General features: G+C 42.1%; 1 protein-coding gene across 8 annotated transcripts in view; it reads left to right on the top strand.

Moving 5' to 3' along the window:
• The window catches only part of FBLN5 (fibulin 5), a 64,542-nt gene extending 49,407 nt beyond the window's left edge, over positions 1-15,135 (top strand). For all 8 annotated transcript variants that reach the window (XM_083502768.1, XM_083502769.1, XM_083502765.1 and 5 more), the window contains 6 exons: positions 2,209-2,325; positions 3,676-3,795; positions 6,837-6,956; positions 8,463-8,589; positions 10,976-11,168; positions 11,264-15,135. In XM_083502768.1, coding sequence (XP_083358894.1) covers positions 2,209-2,325; positions 3,676-3,795; positions 6,837-6,956; positions 8,463-8,589; positions 10,976-11,168; positions 11,264-11,425 — 839 coding nt within the window. In that variant the 3' untranslated portion in view covers positions 11,426-15,135. The remainder of the gene's footprint in view (positions 1-2,208; positions 2,326-3,675; positions 3,796-6,836; positions 6,957-8,462; positions 8,590-10,975; positions 11,169-11,263) is intronic.
• The last annotated feature ends 3,537 nt before the right edge of the window (positions 15,136-18,672 follow it).

Here is an 18,672-nt window from a genome sequence, read left to right on the forward strand (position 1 = left end):
TAAAGGGGACTAAGGATGCTGTTATTCAAAGGGATGGCAGGTCTCAGAGAGAGTGTCCTATAAGGTGTTAAGCAGTCATGTCTGACCCAATGCAACGTTTGAATGCAAGACACCTCTACACATTTCAGCAAAGGGACTTGGGTGGCGCTATGGTCTGAAACACTGAGCCTCTTGGGCTTGCCAATCGGAAAGCCGGCAGTTCGAATCTGTGCAATGGGGTGAGCTCCCGCTGCTCTGTCCCAGCCTCTGCCAACCTAGCAGTTCGAAAGCATACCAGTGCAAGTAGATAAATAGGTACCGCTGTGGCAGGAAGGTAAATGGTGTTTCTGTGTGCTCTGGTTTCTCTCATGGTCCTCCGTGCGCCAGTAGCGGTTTAGTTATGCTGGTCACATGACCCAGAAAGCTATCTGTGGACAAATGCCGGCTACCTCGGCCTGAAAGTGAGATGAGTGCTGCACCCCATAGTCACCTTTGACTGGACTTAACTGTCCAGGGTTCTTTACCTTTACCTTTACCTTTACCTTTACCTACATAGCAAATAGTGTCTTGCATGCAAACAAAGTATTGGGTTTGCTATGAGTCAATCATATCTCTAAAGCATAAGTGAGTATATCATTTGGGCTGGCCAGATGCACAAGGTGTTTGCGAAACCATCATTTTGATGTTTCTTCCTATTCCTTGGGCTCCAGTATGACATCTTTTCAATAAGTGAACCAAATGTAAAACACATGCTATCAGCCATTATGAATTTGTGTTCCTTCAACTCACAAAAAGATTTTCTGAAATTGAACACATTCTTTCTTTAGAGATACTAGAGTAAGGTTCCATCTGGTCATTGGCCTTTTCCTACATGTATGGTAATAAAAGTTGCCTTTATTTTGCCATTTTCATTTCCTGGCCTTGGAATCTTGGTCTATCCAGTCTAAATCCCAACATTTTACCCACTACATTTTAATATTGCATTTTTAAATTGTTGTAACCCATCCTAGGACCTCACGGAGAAGGGCAGGTAAGAAATATAATATCATACTGGAGATCTGGAAATGCCTTTTAAACTAAGATTTGTTTAAGCTTCTTCCTATTATTATTATTATTATTATTATTATTATTATTATTATTATTATTAAAAAGTGTTTTTAGCCAGCACAGCAAACTGGTAGACTTGCAGCTGTTCTCCTGACCACTTTGTTCTGAATGCTGTCTCTGAAGGAGGACACTTTTGGCCCATTCTCAGAGTCCAGAGGTGGTGAAGAAGCCTCAGTGCTGCTGCTGCTTTCACACCAGCAAAGATTTTGATTACCATGCAAGTCAGTGCAGCATTCTTTTAAATGTAACTTTTTTACAGCTGGGGGAAAGTCGCTGCTCAGTTGTCGAGCTTCCTCTGTTGCAACATAATTTTTGCAGACGTGCTCACAGTGTGATATTTTCTGCTCTGCTTCTTTCTAATACCACACTGGAACATTACGAGCTTGAGAAATACAAATTAAGACCAAATATTTTTGGACGGTGTATGAACAGTGAGCAGCTTTATTTCTATATTACAGCTGCCATGTTTATTAATTGTACTGATCTCAAACAACACACTAGTCTGCTAGAAGCTATTAGCAAACATAGTCCCTGTTGAACAGGCTTAGATTAGAACCAATGTGCTTGTTCATGTAATCGAATGCCTCATTTTTTTGTACAGCTTGTTCCATGCAAGAGATTTTGCTTGCTCAGCCCACCATTAGGTTTATGATGGTATATTAAAAACATGGTTTGTGCTTCTGGTATACAGGGTTTCTGACTACTGTGCGTGCATGCAGTGATCTGGACTAAAAGCAAAAAGCATCATGAGGAGAGTGTTGGTATGAGTTGGCCTTCAATAAGTTGCATAATCTTCAGTTCTTCAAACTCGGACCCCCAGATGTTGGACTACATCATCTCCAGCCAGTTTAGCCAATGGTCAGGGATGATGGGTGTTGTAATCCAACAGCATCTGTGGACTCAAGGCAGGCATGGACAGACCAATGGGGAAGGGAGATTACAGGGTTCAATGAAAGAAGATTTTGTGTGCAAAGTAATGGGCCTGAACAATACAGCCTTTGCTCACACTGAAATAATGAGATCTCTTAGCAAATGGTTGTTCGGGGTGCATGCGGTTATAAATTTTACTGTGTGGCAGGTGCAACTAATAGTCTCGTTTGTTGTTCACGTTTTTCTTTGCAGACATAGATGAATGTCGCTATGGTTACTGTCAGCAGCTATGTGCCAATGTACCAGGCTCCTACTCCTGTACATGCAATCCAGGATTTATCTTGAATGAAGACGGAAGATCATGCCAAGGTACTGTTTGTGCATGAGAGAGAGAAGACCAGAGAGCACAGTACTTTTTAAGCAAAACATTCAACTGATAGAGCTTTCCGAATCTCTTTGGGAGGGTATTCCAGAGGGTTGGTATAACAACTGAAAAGGCCCGTTTCCATGGTGTTTTCAGACGACAATCCGCTGGCTATGTTACGGCCAGCAGAGTCTCCTATGAGGGAGTCCAATGTGGCTTTCAGCAGGGGGGATATTCTGCTATGTAGCCTGGTCCCACGCTGTTTAGGGTTTCCTTGAGTTTGGTTTGGGAGCAGCAACAGGCAGCCAATGCAGATCACTAAGCACAATATCAATTTACTCACAGCCTTAAACACATTTATGAAGTTTAATGCATGGTGGTTCTTGCAATTTTCTTTTATGAAAGTCCTTGTTCTCCTTCAGCTGCAAAATCATCAAAGCTCTCTGGTCCTGAGTGTGGGGTGGGGGAAATCTCCTAGCAATATGCCCATAAAAAGTAATCTTAAGAGTTAAGGCTACAGTTTGTCACAGTCACAGACACGCCTCCATCCATTGCCCTTTCCCCCTTGTTTCATCCTGCTGCTTTTGGCCAGGTTTTGTTATGATTGAAGCAGTCAGAGTCTTAAAACTTGTAGATAAACAAGGAAGCACCTGCAGGATACACTTCAGTTTTGTTTGCCATATTGGTCTGAACCCAAACAGACTATGCAGAATCTTTTCAAGATGTCACAGTGGTAAATTGAACTTTTCCAGCACTGTAGCTTTGTTTGCATGTCAGCGTCCGATGTGTACTACCCCATGTTGCCCATTGAGTATAGTGGTTCCCTTGGCAGAGTAGCTCCCTCTGGCCTCATGTACAGAGACAGCTTGGGAAAACTAGGAGTAATTCTTACTTACCATAAAGTAGTTCCACAAAGAGAATGAGCAACTAACTCACACATCTGTCACCACTTTCTCTCTAAAGTGGTGATTTGTACATCTCCCAGAAATGACCTTTAGAACATCTCTCAGAGACAAAAGATCAGCTATGTTTTATTTATTTTTTTCTGTGGGCTGTGTGTCCAATGTCATGGCAGGGATGAGGAATTTATGGACCTTCACATGTAATTGTACTACAGCTGCCACCATTCCTGACCACAAGCTATAGTGGTTGTGGCTAATGGGAGTTGTTGTCCAACAACATCTGGAAGTCCCCATCCCTGCCTCAAGGGAAGAAGATACTCCAGTTACTTTTCTCTCTCTTTTGTAGCCAAAATCATCTCAGCAGGTTTTAATTTTAAGAAGTTCTTTTTCATTGCTGTAAGCCTTAAATAAACTAGAGCCTTGAAAAAAGTGATTGATACCGCTTTCCCACAGATGTGAATGAATGTACAACCAACAACCCTTGTGTGCAAAACTGTGTCAACACCTATGGCTCATTCCTTTGCCGCTGTGACCCTGGCTATGAATTAGAGGCTGATGGTATTAGCTGTACTGGTAAGTAAAAATTGTGGGCATTATTATCTTGGCTTTTAGGGGAAAGAACGTTTTTTCCACATGTACTTACATGGTTTTAATAACAGCAGCAGCAACAACAAATTGTACCCCGCCCATCTGACTGGGGTGCCTCAGCCACTCTGGGTGGCTTCCGACAAAATATGAAGGTACACAACGAAACATCAAACATTAAAAGCTTCCTGAAACAGGGCTGCGTTCAGATGTCTATGGAAAGTCATATGATTGTTTATCTGTGTGATATCTGATGGGAGGGTGTTCCACAGGGAGGGCACAACTACTGACAAGGCCTTCTGCCTGGTTCCCTGTAACTTCACTTCTTACAATGAGGGAAACAGCAGAAGTCCCTCGGAGCTGGACCTCCATATCCAAGTTGGGCGATGGGAAGTGGAGATGCTCCTTCAAATATACATGGAAAGTTAGGTGAAACTAGGAAGGATTAACAGGAACATCTAATCCCACAAAATGTAGGACTCTGAGCAGTTATTTCCATTGGTTTCAATGGAGCATACTCTCAAGTAAAGGTGCTCAGGATTGTGTGGGTATATGTATTTTGTTAAATCAGTGCCTCTTAACTGTAGAACCTTAGACCTTGCTTGGCCTCCTGCAGGTGAACTAAAGAAGCATTTACAGTACACATGTTGTTGCCCCAAGTGTGTTGGCAGTGACCTTAAATCACTGAAGTCAATGAATTTAAGCATATGACTGCAACAAGGATTATACGGCTGTTTCTTGTGCTTTCATACTTCTTTCAGTTATGGAACACTTATTATACACTTGGTTTAATTTGAAAATGATTAGTTAAGCCTGTTTGTGTTCTGAAATGGTCTCCTGTGCCTAGTTAAATGAGTCAAGCTCTGGGAAAAACACATCTCCGAAAAATGCTCCCCCCCCCCCCAATTTACCATAAGTAGATGCAACGCTGCCTGGCTTACAGTAAAAAGAACACTTGGGGTGGGTCTTACTCAGAGTAGACCTATTGAAATTAATGTACCTAGCTTAGTCATGTTCATTCATTTCAGTGGGCCTGCTCTGAGTTAAATCTAGCTGAAGACCACCCTCCGTTAGTGCAGACAGGGAACCTCTTTGGCTAGGGGTGAGGAAACTCAGGCCAGGGGGCTAAGTGTGGCCCTCCAGGCCTCTCCAACTGGCCCTTCAAAACTCTCCCCAAGTCACACTCCCTCTGCCTAGGCCATGCCTAGAAGGGATGCAGCTGCTGGGCTGAAAAGGGTTCCCCTTCCTTCAGTGGAGACTGGTTTAATATGGAGAATGGAGCACTGCCTCCCATCCAGTTCCCACCTGCCTGCCTTCTTACACCTAACCCAGGCGGTGGCACTGCCTGTCAACATCTTCCTCCTTAGTCCAAGGTTGCCTCTTGTAGGGAGCAGGATGGGGCAAATCTAGACTTAAGTCGGATCTGCCTGTTATTTGCTCTGGCTTCACTTCCTGGTGGCCTCTCTGCCATCCACCTCACCTGCCACCATGGCCTCCTCTGCCTTAGGTCATTCATCTGGGCAAGATTTCATTTTAAAGGGAAAACAGTACTCCAGACACAGCATTTGAGCTGGTATTTCTGCCTACAGTAGAGCTTTTTCAACATCATGATGTATAGTGGTGCCTCGCAAGACAAAATTAATCCGTTCCGCGAGTATCTTCGTCTAGCGGTTTTTTCGTCTTGCGAAGCAACCCTATTAGCGGCTTAGCGGCTTAGCGCTATTAGCGGTTTAGCGGCTATTAAAGGCTTAGCGGCTTAGCTGCTAAAAGGCTATTAAAGGCTTAGCGGCTTAGAAAAAGGGGGGAAGCGGAAAAAAATCTCAAGACTCGCAAGACATTTTCGTCTTGCAAAGCAAGCCCATAGGGAAATTCGTCCTGCGAAGCGCATTGAAAAACGGAAAACCCTTTCGTCTAGCGGATTTTCCGTCTTGCGAGGCATTTGTCTTGCGGGGCACCACTGTACTTGCTAAAGAATTAGTACACTCTATGCTAAACACTTAATTTTGGTACTTCTGAGGATCAGTTCCTAATTTGGCATATTGCTACTAGACATGCTCCTTTTTTCACCATCTGCCTGCATTTGTTATTTGCAGACATCGCAGGAAGGGGAAAAAACAAAACCCAATGATTTCCCTAAGAGATACAGCATGCCAGTTCTGGGATTAGATTGCCTAGTTGTCAAACCCAAATCCCCAAATATTATTTTGTTTGGTGGTGTTATCACACCTAAAATTGCAAGGTCCTGTACAAAAATAGGGCTGGTGTTGCCCATAGATTCCTTTGACCTCCTCTCCCATTAGTGTCAAAAGGGAATAAATCAGCTTGGCTTTTCTTCACTTTGGCTCAGCGTTGGAATTGCTTTAATCCTGTGGGCTTCTTCTGAATCTAAAGTTCGTGCACATCTCCCCAAATATACCAAATAAAATCTGGTTTCAATCAACGTTTTGGAAGTTTGCTTAGTCATCCTAGTATTGTGAAACCCTTTGCTGTCTTAGTCTGGCACATCTGTAGTGATTCTAAAATTGGTTAGTGGCTGTAGATTATATAACACGATTTACACAATCCAGCAGCGTTACAAGGGGCAGGGCAGCATCAGAATACCTTATCTAGGAAAAGGCAGTTTTAGATAGGCAGCTTCCCAATGTGGGCCCAGAGTGGCAGGGGTGGGCATACAAAGCATGAATGGTACATAGGTGGAGAGCTCCTTTGTCTCATAAGCTGCATCGTAGATAAAGTCAGCTTGTGCTTGCCACACGGGAATGGTTCAGGAAGTGATATATGGCAGGGAATATGATGTGAGATGGGCTGCCCTCTGTTTGTTTAGGTGGAATTCAGGTCATGAGATGGTCCATGGTTGCGGCCTCCAATGAAACTCAAGGGCAACTTAAGAGGGTCAGTAAGCACCATAAAACTAGTGTTATAGAAAATGGGTTGAGAAACATAGGTTGAACCACTTACTCATATTGGCAAGTAATGGTCTGAACCTATCACCAATGAACTGCTAACTCTTCATAATCCCAAATTTACAGATATGGATGAATGCAGCTTCTCAGAATTTCTTTGTCAGCATGAATGTGTCAACCAGCCAGGTAGTTACTACTGCTTCTGCCCTGCTGGCTACGTTCTTCTGGATGATATCCGATGCCAGGGTAAGAACATTTTGCCAGCTGGTGTTTTTTTAATTAAAAAACAAACACAAGAAAAAACATTAACATTTTTCTCGAAATAGTAGTTAATGAAGCAAAGGATGAACATAAGGTCTAAGCAATTAGAAATGCATGTTGGGAGCTATCGTGCAACGCTGCTGAACACATAACTATGTGTGTGGTGTCATTACAGTTCACAAGGTTCTTGGCCTAAGCAAGCATTCTCCAGTGCAGTTAAGGATTACATAACAGGTCCCATGCTATTCCTTTTTTTCTGCTCCAACTGTGAAGAAAACGTCAAATCTCCCAATGACCTTAATAGAGAGAGTTGACTCCATACTAAACATGCTTGTTTACTACTGAATTGTGGACAGCAGTGAACTCATTAAAATACCTTACCAAGCAACCAGTTCTTCTGGGTGTATATAGCATTCCCCCCTCTACCAAGCATAATTGGAAAGTGTTGTTTGCACTGGATCCAACATAGCAAGAGTTAAGCTCAGCAAGTTTTCCTCTCAGCCTGTGCAGAAATGCAGTTAGCTTAAGTCCTCCAGACAATCGACTGTGCCTGAGTTACAGGCCCAGATGGTGAAAGGTCAGTCAGTGTAAATAATGTAATGGAAAGTGCAGCATCAGTCAGAGAGGATGTTGCTGGGTCCCACAGGTACATCCTGGTTCATGCTAAAATAATTCTCCAACACAGTTGCGTATATGCTTCTTTGAGAACACAGAATGAAGCAGTTATGAAGAAACTTTATCAAGTATGAACCAGTCATCACAGTGCCTTAGCTCACATCAACATTCTCCTTCAGTACACTGATTACATTGGTGGGGAAACAAACATGGAGTATGGCCAGTTGAATTACATGGCTAGGTCACTGTTGCCCCACTTAAAGGAGAAAAGGTAATTGGGGGCCATAATGAAACCTCCTGGTCAAACCCCCTAATTCCCTTCAATTTTTGCTAGATCACACACCACCCAACATAGCTTTATCTCATAATTCTATAACTCCTTGAAGAGACATCACAATGAATTTTAATTACGTGCTTGCTTTGTTGCCCTGTGTTTAGAGTTTGAGAGTTTTGACATGATCCGCAGTGAATTGTATGATCTCACATTTGCAAGAAGCTGAGCCAATATTCATTTGCTGTTCCTTTGTCCTCCTCTTCTTTGGGTACATTCAGACATGTCAAAATATTTGGGTTGATCCATACACACACACACACACACACACACACACACACACACACTCAGAACAACCCTGTGAAATACATTAGACTGAGAAAGTATGACTAAAGTCACACAGTGAGCTTTGTGGGTGGAGATTCAGTCCCTGAAAGCACTCTAAACACTACAGTACATCCTACTGGACATTATACATAGGTAGCATCTTGCAAGACTCTTTGAGATGTGTTTTAGTTAAATAGTATTCTGTGCCACAAGTGCTATGGGGTTAAAACACTTATTAAAATATACCAATATTCATTTTATTTTATTTTTCATTTTAGATGTTAACGAATGTGACGTTGGGAACCACACTTGTACCTTGCAACAAACATGCTTTAATGTCCAAGGAGGATTCAAATGCCTAGACCCAATAAGGTGTGAGGAGCCTTATATCCTGATCAGTGAAAAGTGAGTAATATCTTCATAGAAATAGGAGGATATTTATCTTCTTCAAGAGGCATGTGCTGTTTGGACTTTCTGCTGCTAGCTTTGCATTACACAATTCAGATTTTAGGGATCTTTCTCTGATTCCTCTTTAGGTGTATGCATGAAGTGAGAATGTAACTGACAGAAAACTGGAAAAATGGGTTTCACATGGCTATGCTCATCAAGAAGCTAGAAGTACCTGTGGCTCATTGTTGAGTGCATACTCAGTGGCAAACCCAGGTCTACTGCTGTGTATCTGGCCCTTAGCTTAAATAAAAACCTAACTCTTAACGGCCTATATATAATAGTACATACAATATGCAGAATCCTTGTGAGGATGAAATGAGTTGTAGACCTTCCCTGACCTCATGGCATTCTTTATTCAGTCTACATATCTCATCACTCACTTCAAGTCCGCTCCCTTCTACATAGAAACTTATGAAACTGCCTTTTAGGCAGAGTCAGGCCATAGGTCCAGCTAGGTCGGCATTGCTGCAGAAGTGCTTTGTTGAGTGCAGCCACTGCACTAGCTTTCTCACACAGGTGGGTCATAGTTGTTTAGCTGGACAGGGGAGGTGACAGGGAAGTTGGCATGGCTTCCATTGCTCCTACAAGTGAATCTGCACCACACCAGCCACCTCCCAGCAAGCAACCTGCCAGGAATCTAGCAGAGCATCTTCACCCCAGCCAGTGAGCTGCTTCTGAATTACTGATAGCCGCTCTTTGGGGTTTCAGGCTGAAGCCTTTCCCAGCCATATCTGGAGATGCCAGGGATTTAATCTGGCACCTTCTACATGCAAAGCAGAGGTTCTAAAACTGATGTCCCTTTCCCAGCTTGTTTTAGTCACAGCATGGTTTGCACACAAGAGTTTTCAGCAGGAATAGGTTCTGCTTCTTCTTGATCCCGCATCTCCTTGATCCCAGTGGAGTACAGGGTCAGATTTAAGGTGCTGGTTTTGACCTTTAAAGCCCTTCACGGCCTAGGACCCTCGTACCTACGGGACCGCCTCTCCCAGTATGCCCCACGGAGGACCTTAAGGTCCATAAATAGCAACACCCTAGTGGTCCCAGGCCCTAAGGAAGTTAGATTGGCTTCAATCAGAGCCAGGGCCTTTTCAACACTGGCTCCGGCCTGGTGGAACGCTCTGCCTCATGAGACCAGGGCCCTGCAGGATCTGATTTCTTTCCGCAGGGCCTGTAAGACAGAGTTGTTCCGCCTGGCCTTTGGCTTGGAACCAATTTGATTCCCTCCCCCCTCTTTCTTTTTCCTTTCTCCTCCTGTGATGAGGCTGCATTTTAATATTTCAATATTTTAATGTTGTATTTTAATCTTGTTTTTAAGTTGTATTCATTCAACTTGTTTTTATTATTGCATGTTAGTCATCCTGAGCCTGGCCTTGGCTGGGGAGGGCGGGGTATAAATAAAAATTATTATTATTATTATTATTATTATTATTATTATTATTATTATTATTCCTTTTTCTATCTGCACTCTGATTCCATCATTCCTGCCTAGCCCCTGATGGAGATGCAGATTGCTCCTTCCCACTCATCAGATGATAGATGCAATGAGCAGGGAAAAGGCAATATTGGTCCCATTCTGCATAGGTAACAGACCTTAACAGAGCCAATGTATTGCCTTGTCTGCCCCCAAGATGCTGTTATAAGAACTGCTTCTTAGCTTCTTTTAACAGTAGCAGGCACAAAATATAAAATTCCTTGTCAGGCCACCAGATGGCAAAAGACTCAACTGTATTTCTAGTTAAGCTAGAAATACTGTATGCTTATGAAGAAATAAGAGCATGTCTTATCAGTCATTCAAAGGTCTTCAAAGTTGAGCTGTCATTCAGTGCTATTCCATAGAGGATGTTGATGGTACATTGTTTGTGTGCCTCTCTTGATTCAAAACAATGCATTTAAGGTTTAAGAACCCAAGTATAAATGGTATGTGCATATTAATTTAGGTCTTGTATTCTGTGGAATATCGGTCAATAAACAGACTGATTTAACTATTATAAACTGGTTAATCTAACAGGTGATTGACTTCACAAATTTGTTGATAAACACTTGTAACACAGCAGGGTGTAGATTATAAAACAGGTTATAGGGAAAACTGAAGTTGAGGATGCAGAGGTTGTGCTATGAATTCAGATACTAGATATCCTTTCTTGCTAAGCAACACAAAACAAATTCTCTTTGGAAATTTGCTCAGTGTCAGACATAGCAGCAATAATAATTAGTAGAGTGAATAACTCATTCAGGAAAACATATGCCATTATAAATGTGTTAATTTTCAGAGTACTGCATGACTCTCCGTTGTTTTTGGTGGCAATACTACTACTAATAGTAACAATTCCTGTTCTTCCAGTCACTGTATGTGCCCAGCTGAAAATCCTGGTTGCAGAGACCAGCCATTTACCATTTTGTACAGAGACATGGATGTTTCAGGGCGCACTGTGCCATCTGATATATTTCAAATGCAAGCAACGTCCCGCTACCCTGGTGCTTATTACATCTTCCAGATAAAATCAGGAAATGAGGGAAGAGAATTCTACATGCGTGTAAGTGGGACAGGATCTTGCATGGCAGATTCAATAATGATGATGATGATGATTACTATTTAAAACCTCAAGCTCTTTTTGTGTCTTCCACACAGCAAACTGGACCTATCAGTGCCACCCTAGTGATGACCCGTCCTCTGAAGGGGCCACGTGACATTCTCTTGGACCTGGAGATGATTACTGTTAACACTGTCATCAACTTCAGAGGAAGCTCCGTCATTCGGCTGAGGATATATGTATCGCAGTATCCCTTCTAAACCAAGAGTTTCATTGCTTTATTTTGTAAAACACACACACACACACACACACACACACACACACACACACACACACCAGCTGAAAAGGGCATTATCCCTTTTCTGCCAGAACTTTCTTCTCAGGAGTCAGTGCGTCTAATAACTCAACATGAAATCAGCAATAAAAGTTGCCATAATGGCTCATATTACAATGATGGGCCAGACCTCCTCCTCCTCATGGTTTGAAACCACCTGAGCATTACATTGCCAATGGATTCCATAGGCGTTTTCCCTGCAATGATCATGTGCTGTTAAGAATCTTTTGTCTTGCTTTCCAAAACTTTTTATACAGTGTGATTATAAGCTTAAGAAACTGTGAAGTTCTCCCCCTTTATCCTGGCAATGCTGTTTAGCAGAATAACCAGAGAAACCGTGGGAAATGTTGGCTTTTGCTGTTCTGCTCTCTCTTTTTTCTTCTGCTAACACTTGTGGAATCAGGGAACCACCAGCCTCCTTCTCAAAAATGTCTGTGGAATCATCAGTTCTGACCCTGTTATGTGTCTCTATAGAAACTGTCCCTCATTCATCTTGCTCCCCCCCCAATAGAAAAAAATCCTTCTTTTCAGCCTGGGTTCTTTTCTGCCTTAAAACTTTGGGAAGAATCATGTAGTCACACATGGCCAAAAGAACTGAAGGGAAAGACAGTGGCTCAGTGATGGAGCATCTGTTTTGCAAGCAAAGGGTCCCAGGTTTAATCCCCAGCATCTCAAGGTAGTGTTAAGGATACCCTCTGCCCTGTCTAAAACCCTGGAGTCATTGCCAGTTAGTGTAGACTAGCCTTTCTCAACCTTGGGTCCCCAGTTGTTGGACTGCAACTCATTCCTAGCCAGCATGGCCAGTGATCATAGAGGATGGGAGTTGTGGCTCAAGAACATCTGGGGGCCCAAGGTTGAGGAAGGCTGGTGTTGACGATGTTGAGCCAGGTAGACCAGTGGCCTGACTCAGTTTCCTATATGCTTGTTGAAGAGCTCCCCCACTATCCAGGGCCATGTGCTTGTAACATGCCATAGACATTTGATGCTGAAATCTGAAAAACCCCACTGGACATGCTCAAGCCACTGGCTTCACATGTTGCATCTTTTTGGATCCCAGCCACTACCAGGCACTGGGTTTTGATGGAAAGACCACTAGTACTGTTTAAAATATTTATTGTAAAATATACAGGGCCTGGTTCTCCATTTACAATTTGGGCTCCATTTGTAATTCTTGTGATTTGTAATCCCAAGACAGTCTGCCATAGATAAGGAGCTGCGCTATGAAATCAAACACATGCAGGTCACATTTCAGTAGCTCTGAGAAACAGTCTGCATTCTGAACACCAAGAAGAGGCTTCTTTGTTCTCTTCTGTTAGTAGGGAAAGCAATACCTAGGGTTGTGGCACAGTTCAGTGGTAAAATGCATACACGTTGGGGCAGAGGGAGAAATTCCGTTCAGTTCACATTTAAAAGCAAAACTTGCAAAATTGTACCTAGTGAAACAATATGCTGACTAAAGCACAGCCATCTTTCTAAATTCTCACTTCTCCAAATTTTGCAATGCAGTTCACACAACTCTGAATTTTGCGATTCTCTTCTCCAGCCACATAATGTGCAGATATGCATAATGTGCATATGCAGATAAATGCACGTATTAGTGAAAATGACGTGCTAAAATGCAGTGTTTTAGGGGGAAGTGCCTTGCAAAAATGTGTATATTAGGGAAGACAGCATACAAAAATGTGTATATTAGGAGAAATTGGCACTAAAATGCTGATGAATTTTTGTGAGTATTTTTTATTTAAAAAGTCACAGGCTGATGTGGAAATGCAGAGAACTGAATTTAAGGCTGGAAAATGAGAAACTGAGAGAAATAGAAATTGACAGGTTCGCTCATCCTAAGCGCACACAAGATCCCGGTTCAGTTCATAGCTCTCCAATTAAAGGATCTCAGGTACCAGAGTAGGAAATACGTCTGTCTGATGCCATGGCCTGCTACTACCAGCAGCTGTAGACCATTTGGGATAGAGCATTTCCCTTTGGGGAAAGAGAACCTGTAGCTCTGTATGAACTACACACACTGGCTCATGCCCCGAATAACCATTTTTGTGTTGCATGACATTTATTTGCTTTGGGGAACTTTTTATTTCTTGATTCTTAACCATTTCAAGATGTGAACTATTTCACTCTCTTCTGTTTCTATTAGATTGCTTCCAAGGTTGAGCTGACATAGGATTTAGCTAATGTGAACTAGTTACACGAGACTTAACAGAGCAATCCTAACCACATCTATTCAGAAGTAAGTCCTATTAAATGCAACAGAGTACTCCTAGGCAAGTGGGGTGATGATTGCAGTCTTAGTCTGCTCTTTTAATGCACATCCCAAATAGCACATTTGCTCTGAATTTCAAAGGTAGCTCAGCAGCCAAGACAGCCAGGGCTAGGAAATTTAAGATACGAAGATATTGCCTGTGCCTCACCTGGGATTATTGTGGTTGTACACAATAATGCTCTTCTAAAATCCCAGCGAGGTACAGCAAGAAGATATTTATGGGAGCAAAAAATGAAACCAATTATATTTAGGATGCAACTGTGAATGAGGCTCCTAGTTTTTTTCATAAAACATGTTTTCTTCTTCCAATATTGTTTGAAGGGTTGGTTTCTAGCACCAGTAGTGTAACGTGTGCACTTCTAAATAATTTCAACAGATCTGCGTAACAATAGATAGTCATAAAATTTATTAATACTATTACTGTATCTTGCTTAGTTTTCACAAAGGTTTTTGAGAGAGGAATAGATTGTTCAGGAATTTAAAACATTAAATTGTTCACAATTTTAAAATTCAAGTCATTTATAATGCATCTATATGCTTGGTTAGTTTTCCCCGTGAATATTCCAAAACCATTAGAAGTTGTGTTCGGGGCCCAGTTGTGCTTAACTTATAGGCTGTGCAACATGTTAATATTAGAGGATCAATCTCCATGTTTAAATTTCAGTGTTTTAAGCTCCACAAATTCTTCTGTGAAACAAGCAACGTTGTGTGGATCCAAAGAAAATATGGTTTGCATATCTAGGTTGGGACTCTCAATAACCTCTACATTAAATGATTAAATATGGTTTCATAGAATATACCATTTCAACATAGACTGACAATTATTTCATGGGACCAGCACACCAGGAAAACATATATGTACATAAAACAAACACGATTTAATACTCTAGCTTGAATATTGCAATGAACAAGCTTGAAGTATTCTAAAAAGTATTTTCCAGATGGGTTTTTGCCACAATGGTGTCCCCAAGTATAGCACTTTATCCAACACAGGGGTGAAATGGTGATTATTCACTTACATGCAACGAAGGAAAGAGGTGACCTTGAGGCACCGGTGACATGGAGGCTGTTCCCCATTCCTAGTGACCCGTAGCTGTTGAGAAGCCTGTTCCTATCAGAACCTCTTTCCCCAGCATTGCCCTATCATGGGTCCTGTCTGGGTCAATACAATCCATTCTCACCATCAACAACACATACATCTTCATAATCCAGATGGTCATCATTTGATACTGCAATGTAACTAGTTTCCAACACAAAGAGGATAATGTAATTTACACTACATGTCTTTGGTGTTTCTGATTCATACACAAATCCTTACTAATTTGTATCTGAACCGAGCTTTTTTAAAAAAAAATAATTAAAAATTCTTGCATTATTTTTTAAAGATTGTGAATGAACACAGCATTGAATATGCCAATGTGGAAATGTTCTTTAAAGTGTTTGTACAAAAAAAATCCAATAAAATTATAAGTGATTTTTTTGATGTGAACATTATTATTTTTTTTAAAAAAAATGAAGTTACAATAATGCACAGGGGTTTATTATTTTAGCATTTCTTAGTATTGTTCTGTGCACCCCAATTTCCAAGAGACTCCAGGTGTTCCAGAACTTACCCAGGGTTCAGTTTCCTTGGAATGAAGGTTAATGGAGACTGTGGGTTTTTTTTTATATATTTGTAATATATAGGATATGTATTACACATATACACAACCTGAGCATAGGACGGGGTGGGGGGCTCACAGCATTAACCCCCCAATAGATCTTGCTTCTTCATTACAGTTCCAGGGAAACCCCAAGCTACAGCTCTGGGTCAGCAGAGAGCAAATCACACCTCTGTCTTCAGCTTCCAGTACCAGTCCAATGCACACATTTAACACCCCTATCTTGGCCAATGTCAGGGACTGGACTGAAGAGGAGGGCTGGGAATCGCCCCCTCCCTCTCCTCTGCTTCCCGAGGAAGGGGAGGGGAATCACCCTCCCCTTCTCCAGTAGTTTCAAGAGAAGAGGGAGACGGGATTGAATTACAGCAGAATGATGAGCTGCCAAGTTATGAGGTGTTAGGAGAAGGAGGGAGGGGAAGAACTGCCAGAAGATATGTCCTTGGAGAGCATAGAAGCGCCACCATCCCTGCATACTCGCCGCTCACTTAGAATTCAAGAGCAAAGGGCTCAACAACATTTGACTCCTGAGGCCCCCCGTAGAACCACGGGCTGTAGCTGGGGAAAGACGTGGAGGAGCTCGGGGTGAGCGATGTCACTATGGAGTTAAGGACTGGATTCTTTGTCTTGCACCACAATGACTAAATAAAACCACAAGTACAAATTTTAACCACAGTCCCAGCTTGGGTGCAACAGAAAACTGCAGTTAGTGTAAACCAAGAAGTGAATCCTTTCATCTTCCTGTTGTACCTGAGGCGGTGCGTGTGTTTGCATCCAAGACTCAAGCACACTCATTCTCAAACATGTTATGTCTTAAATAGGATGGCCATGTAGCCTCCTTTACAGAGGATAGTCCTCAATTGCTGAAGTCGCACTTGTTTGCTAAGGCTTTGGGCACTTGAGGTCCTTTTTTTTGAGGGGGGTTCACTATATTTGTAATTTTAAGTTGTTTTAAGGTGTCTTTAATATCATGTAATACTGTGTTTTAACATTAATGCTGTGTTTTAATTGTTGTAACCCACCCTGGGGCCACAGAGTGAAGGGCAGGCAATAAATTGTAATAGTAATACAGTGGTGCCCCGCAAGACGAATGCCTCGCAAGACGAAAAACTCGCTAGACGAAAGGGTTTTGCGGTTTTTGAGCTGCTTCGCAAGATGAATTTCCCTATGGGCTTGCTTCGCAAGACGAAAACGTCTTGCGTTTTTTGCAAGTTTGTTTCCTTTTTCTTAACACCGTTAATACAGTTGCGACTTGACTTCGAGGAGCAACTCATAGAACGCGGTGTGGTAGCCTTTTTTGAGGTTTTTGGCGATTTTCGAAGCTTTTTCAAAACTTTTCCGACACCGTGCTTCGCAAGACGAAAAATTCGCTAGACGAAAAAACTCGCGGAACGAATTAATTTCGTCTTGCGAGGCACCACTGTAGTAATAGTTGAAGGGCTATTGGGTCCAAGTGTGGTTTAAAGACAACCCCAAGAAAAGTGTTGGGCTTGAAGTTGCTCATCAACAATTAGCACCTGTATAAAAGTTAAGCAGGTATGCAAATCACCCGGTCACAGCCTTCCTCAGTAGGAGATGTATTGCATTTCTATTTAAATTATAATAATTATTTCTAAATATGATTCTATACACATAAATGAGCATGGACAAATATTAAGCAAACCCATATCCACTTTTCTATTGTAATCTGCTCCTTTAAACTTGCTAAGCGATTTATCTACAGCAGCACTGGGGAACCTCTGAGGTCTCCCCATTTGGCCATTTTAGCCAAGCTGATCATTTCTCTGGTGTTGGGCAGGTAAAGAACCAACTCCCTGACCAAATGGATCTGCAAAGCTCTGTTTCTTTACAAGCCCACCATGACTGTCAATGCCTGCAAAGGCACAGTGCTCTGCAAGCACCAAGAGTCAGCCGGCTGTTGGGACTTGCAAAGCCCTGTGCCTTTGCCCACAAGGTTTGATTTCAAACTGCACAAAGAAAAATATGTCAGCTTATGTCCCCCGATGTCCACCTGTGAGAATGACCCATGGGGGTTGGGGGAAACCTAAGGATCTGGCCCACCAGTTGGAAATCTCCCCCCCCCCCCAATCTAGAGATGGGGTAAAGAGGTAGCCAAGTTTGCTGATGATACCAAATTGTTCAGGGTCGTTAAAGCAAAAAGAGATGGCAAGGAGCTTCACAGGGATTTCTTCAAACCGGATGAGCAATAAAATGGCAATTGCGTTTTTTTTGTCATTCTGATTATCTAATACCATGTAAACAAGTGGAAAGTGTTGCACATTAGGGGGATGGGAATTCTAATTTCACATTTACACTAAAGAGGTTTGTAGTGACTGGCCATATATGAAATGCAGGAGTCATACTGGATAACTTGATGAAGAGAACAAGTCAGCATGCAGCAGCTGTGAAAATGACAAATTCCATAATTTCTTGGATCTCACAGTACTAAATACTGGAAGAAAAAAATCCAGTCTGTCTGCATGACAGATTCAACACTGAATTCTTTTCCAATGGAATGCTCCCCTGTGAAGGTTTACTAGAGTAAATTTGGAATGCTGTACAGTCTTAATCACACAGACTACTAAACAAAACCAGCTCATACGTCAGGTTGTGTTTTTTTAAACCACTCCCCAGCTAACTCTTATGCGTGACTGTGGTAACACATGTCCTGCCAACATGACATTCATTGGGACACATTAGACTTGAGAAGCTATTCACAGTGCTGATAAGGATCTTTAGCCATTTCAAATACAAATGAACATCTCTGTTGCAAGATTCAAGTGCCACCCATGTTTCACAGAACTTCCCTGTACTGCACAACAAACAGATTAATTCAGACGCGTGTCCTTGACGAAAGGTGCCTTAATAAAGACAAGGAGATGCAGAACCAGATGTTCTAACTAGCCTCCTCCAGGACATATGACGACTGACTTATTCTCATGGCAAAAAAAGGTTGAAAGTTGAATGCCTCTGGTGATAAACCTGTAAAGTCAGTTTCAGCTCTATAAATAGGTATGGTTATCAAAGGCTCCATGAATGTTTAATGTGCTTTTCAACTTTGGCGAAAGTAGTTAATCTGTAAGCTGGTGTAGTGGCTAAGAGGCTGAGCTGTGAATCAGAAAATCTTCCATTCAGATTTCACCTCTGCCATTAACTCGCCTGGTAACTGTAGTCTTAGACAAGTTTTTTGCAATGTGGGGAATGATACCGATCTGCCTTGCGGGGATGCTGGGAGAATTACTG

This window comes from Podarcis liolepis (genome assembly GCF_965112155.1).
Source record: "Podarcis liolepis genome assembly, chromosome: 1".
NCBI classification, from domain to species: Eukaryota; Metazoa; Chordata; class Lepidosauria; order Squamata; family Lacertidae; genus Podarcis; species Podarcis liolepis.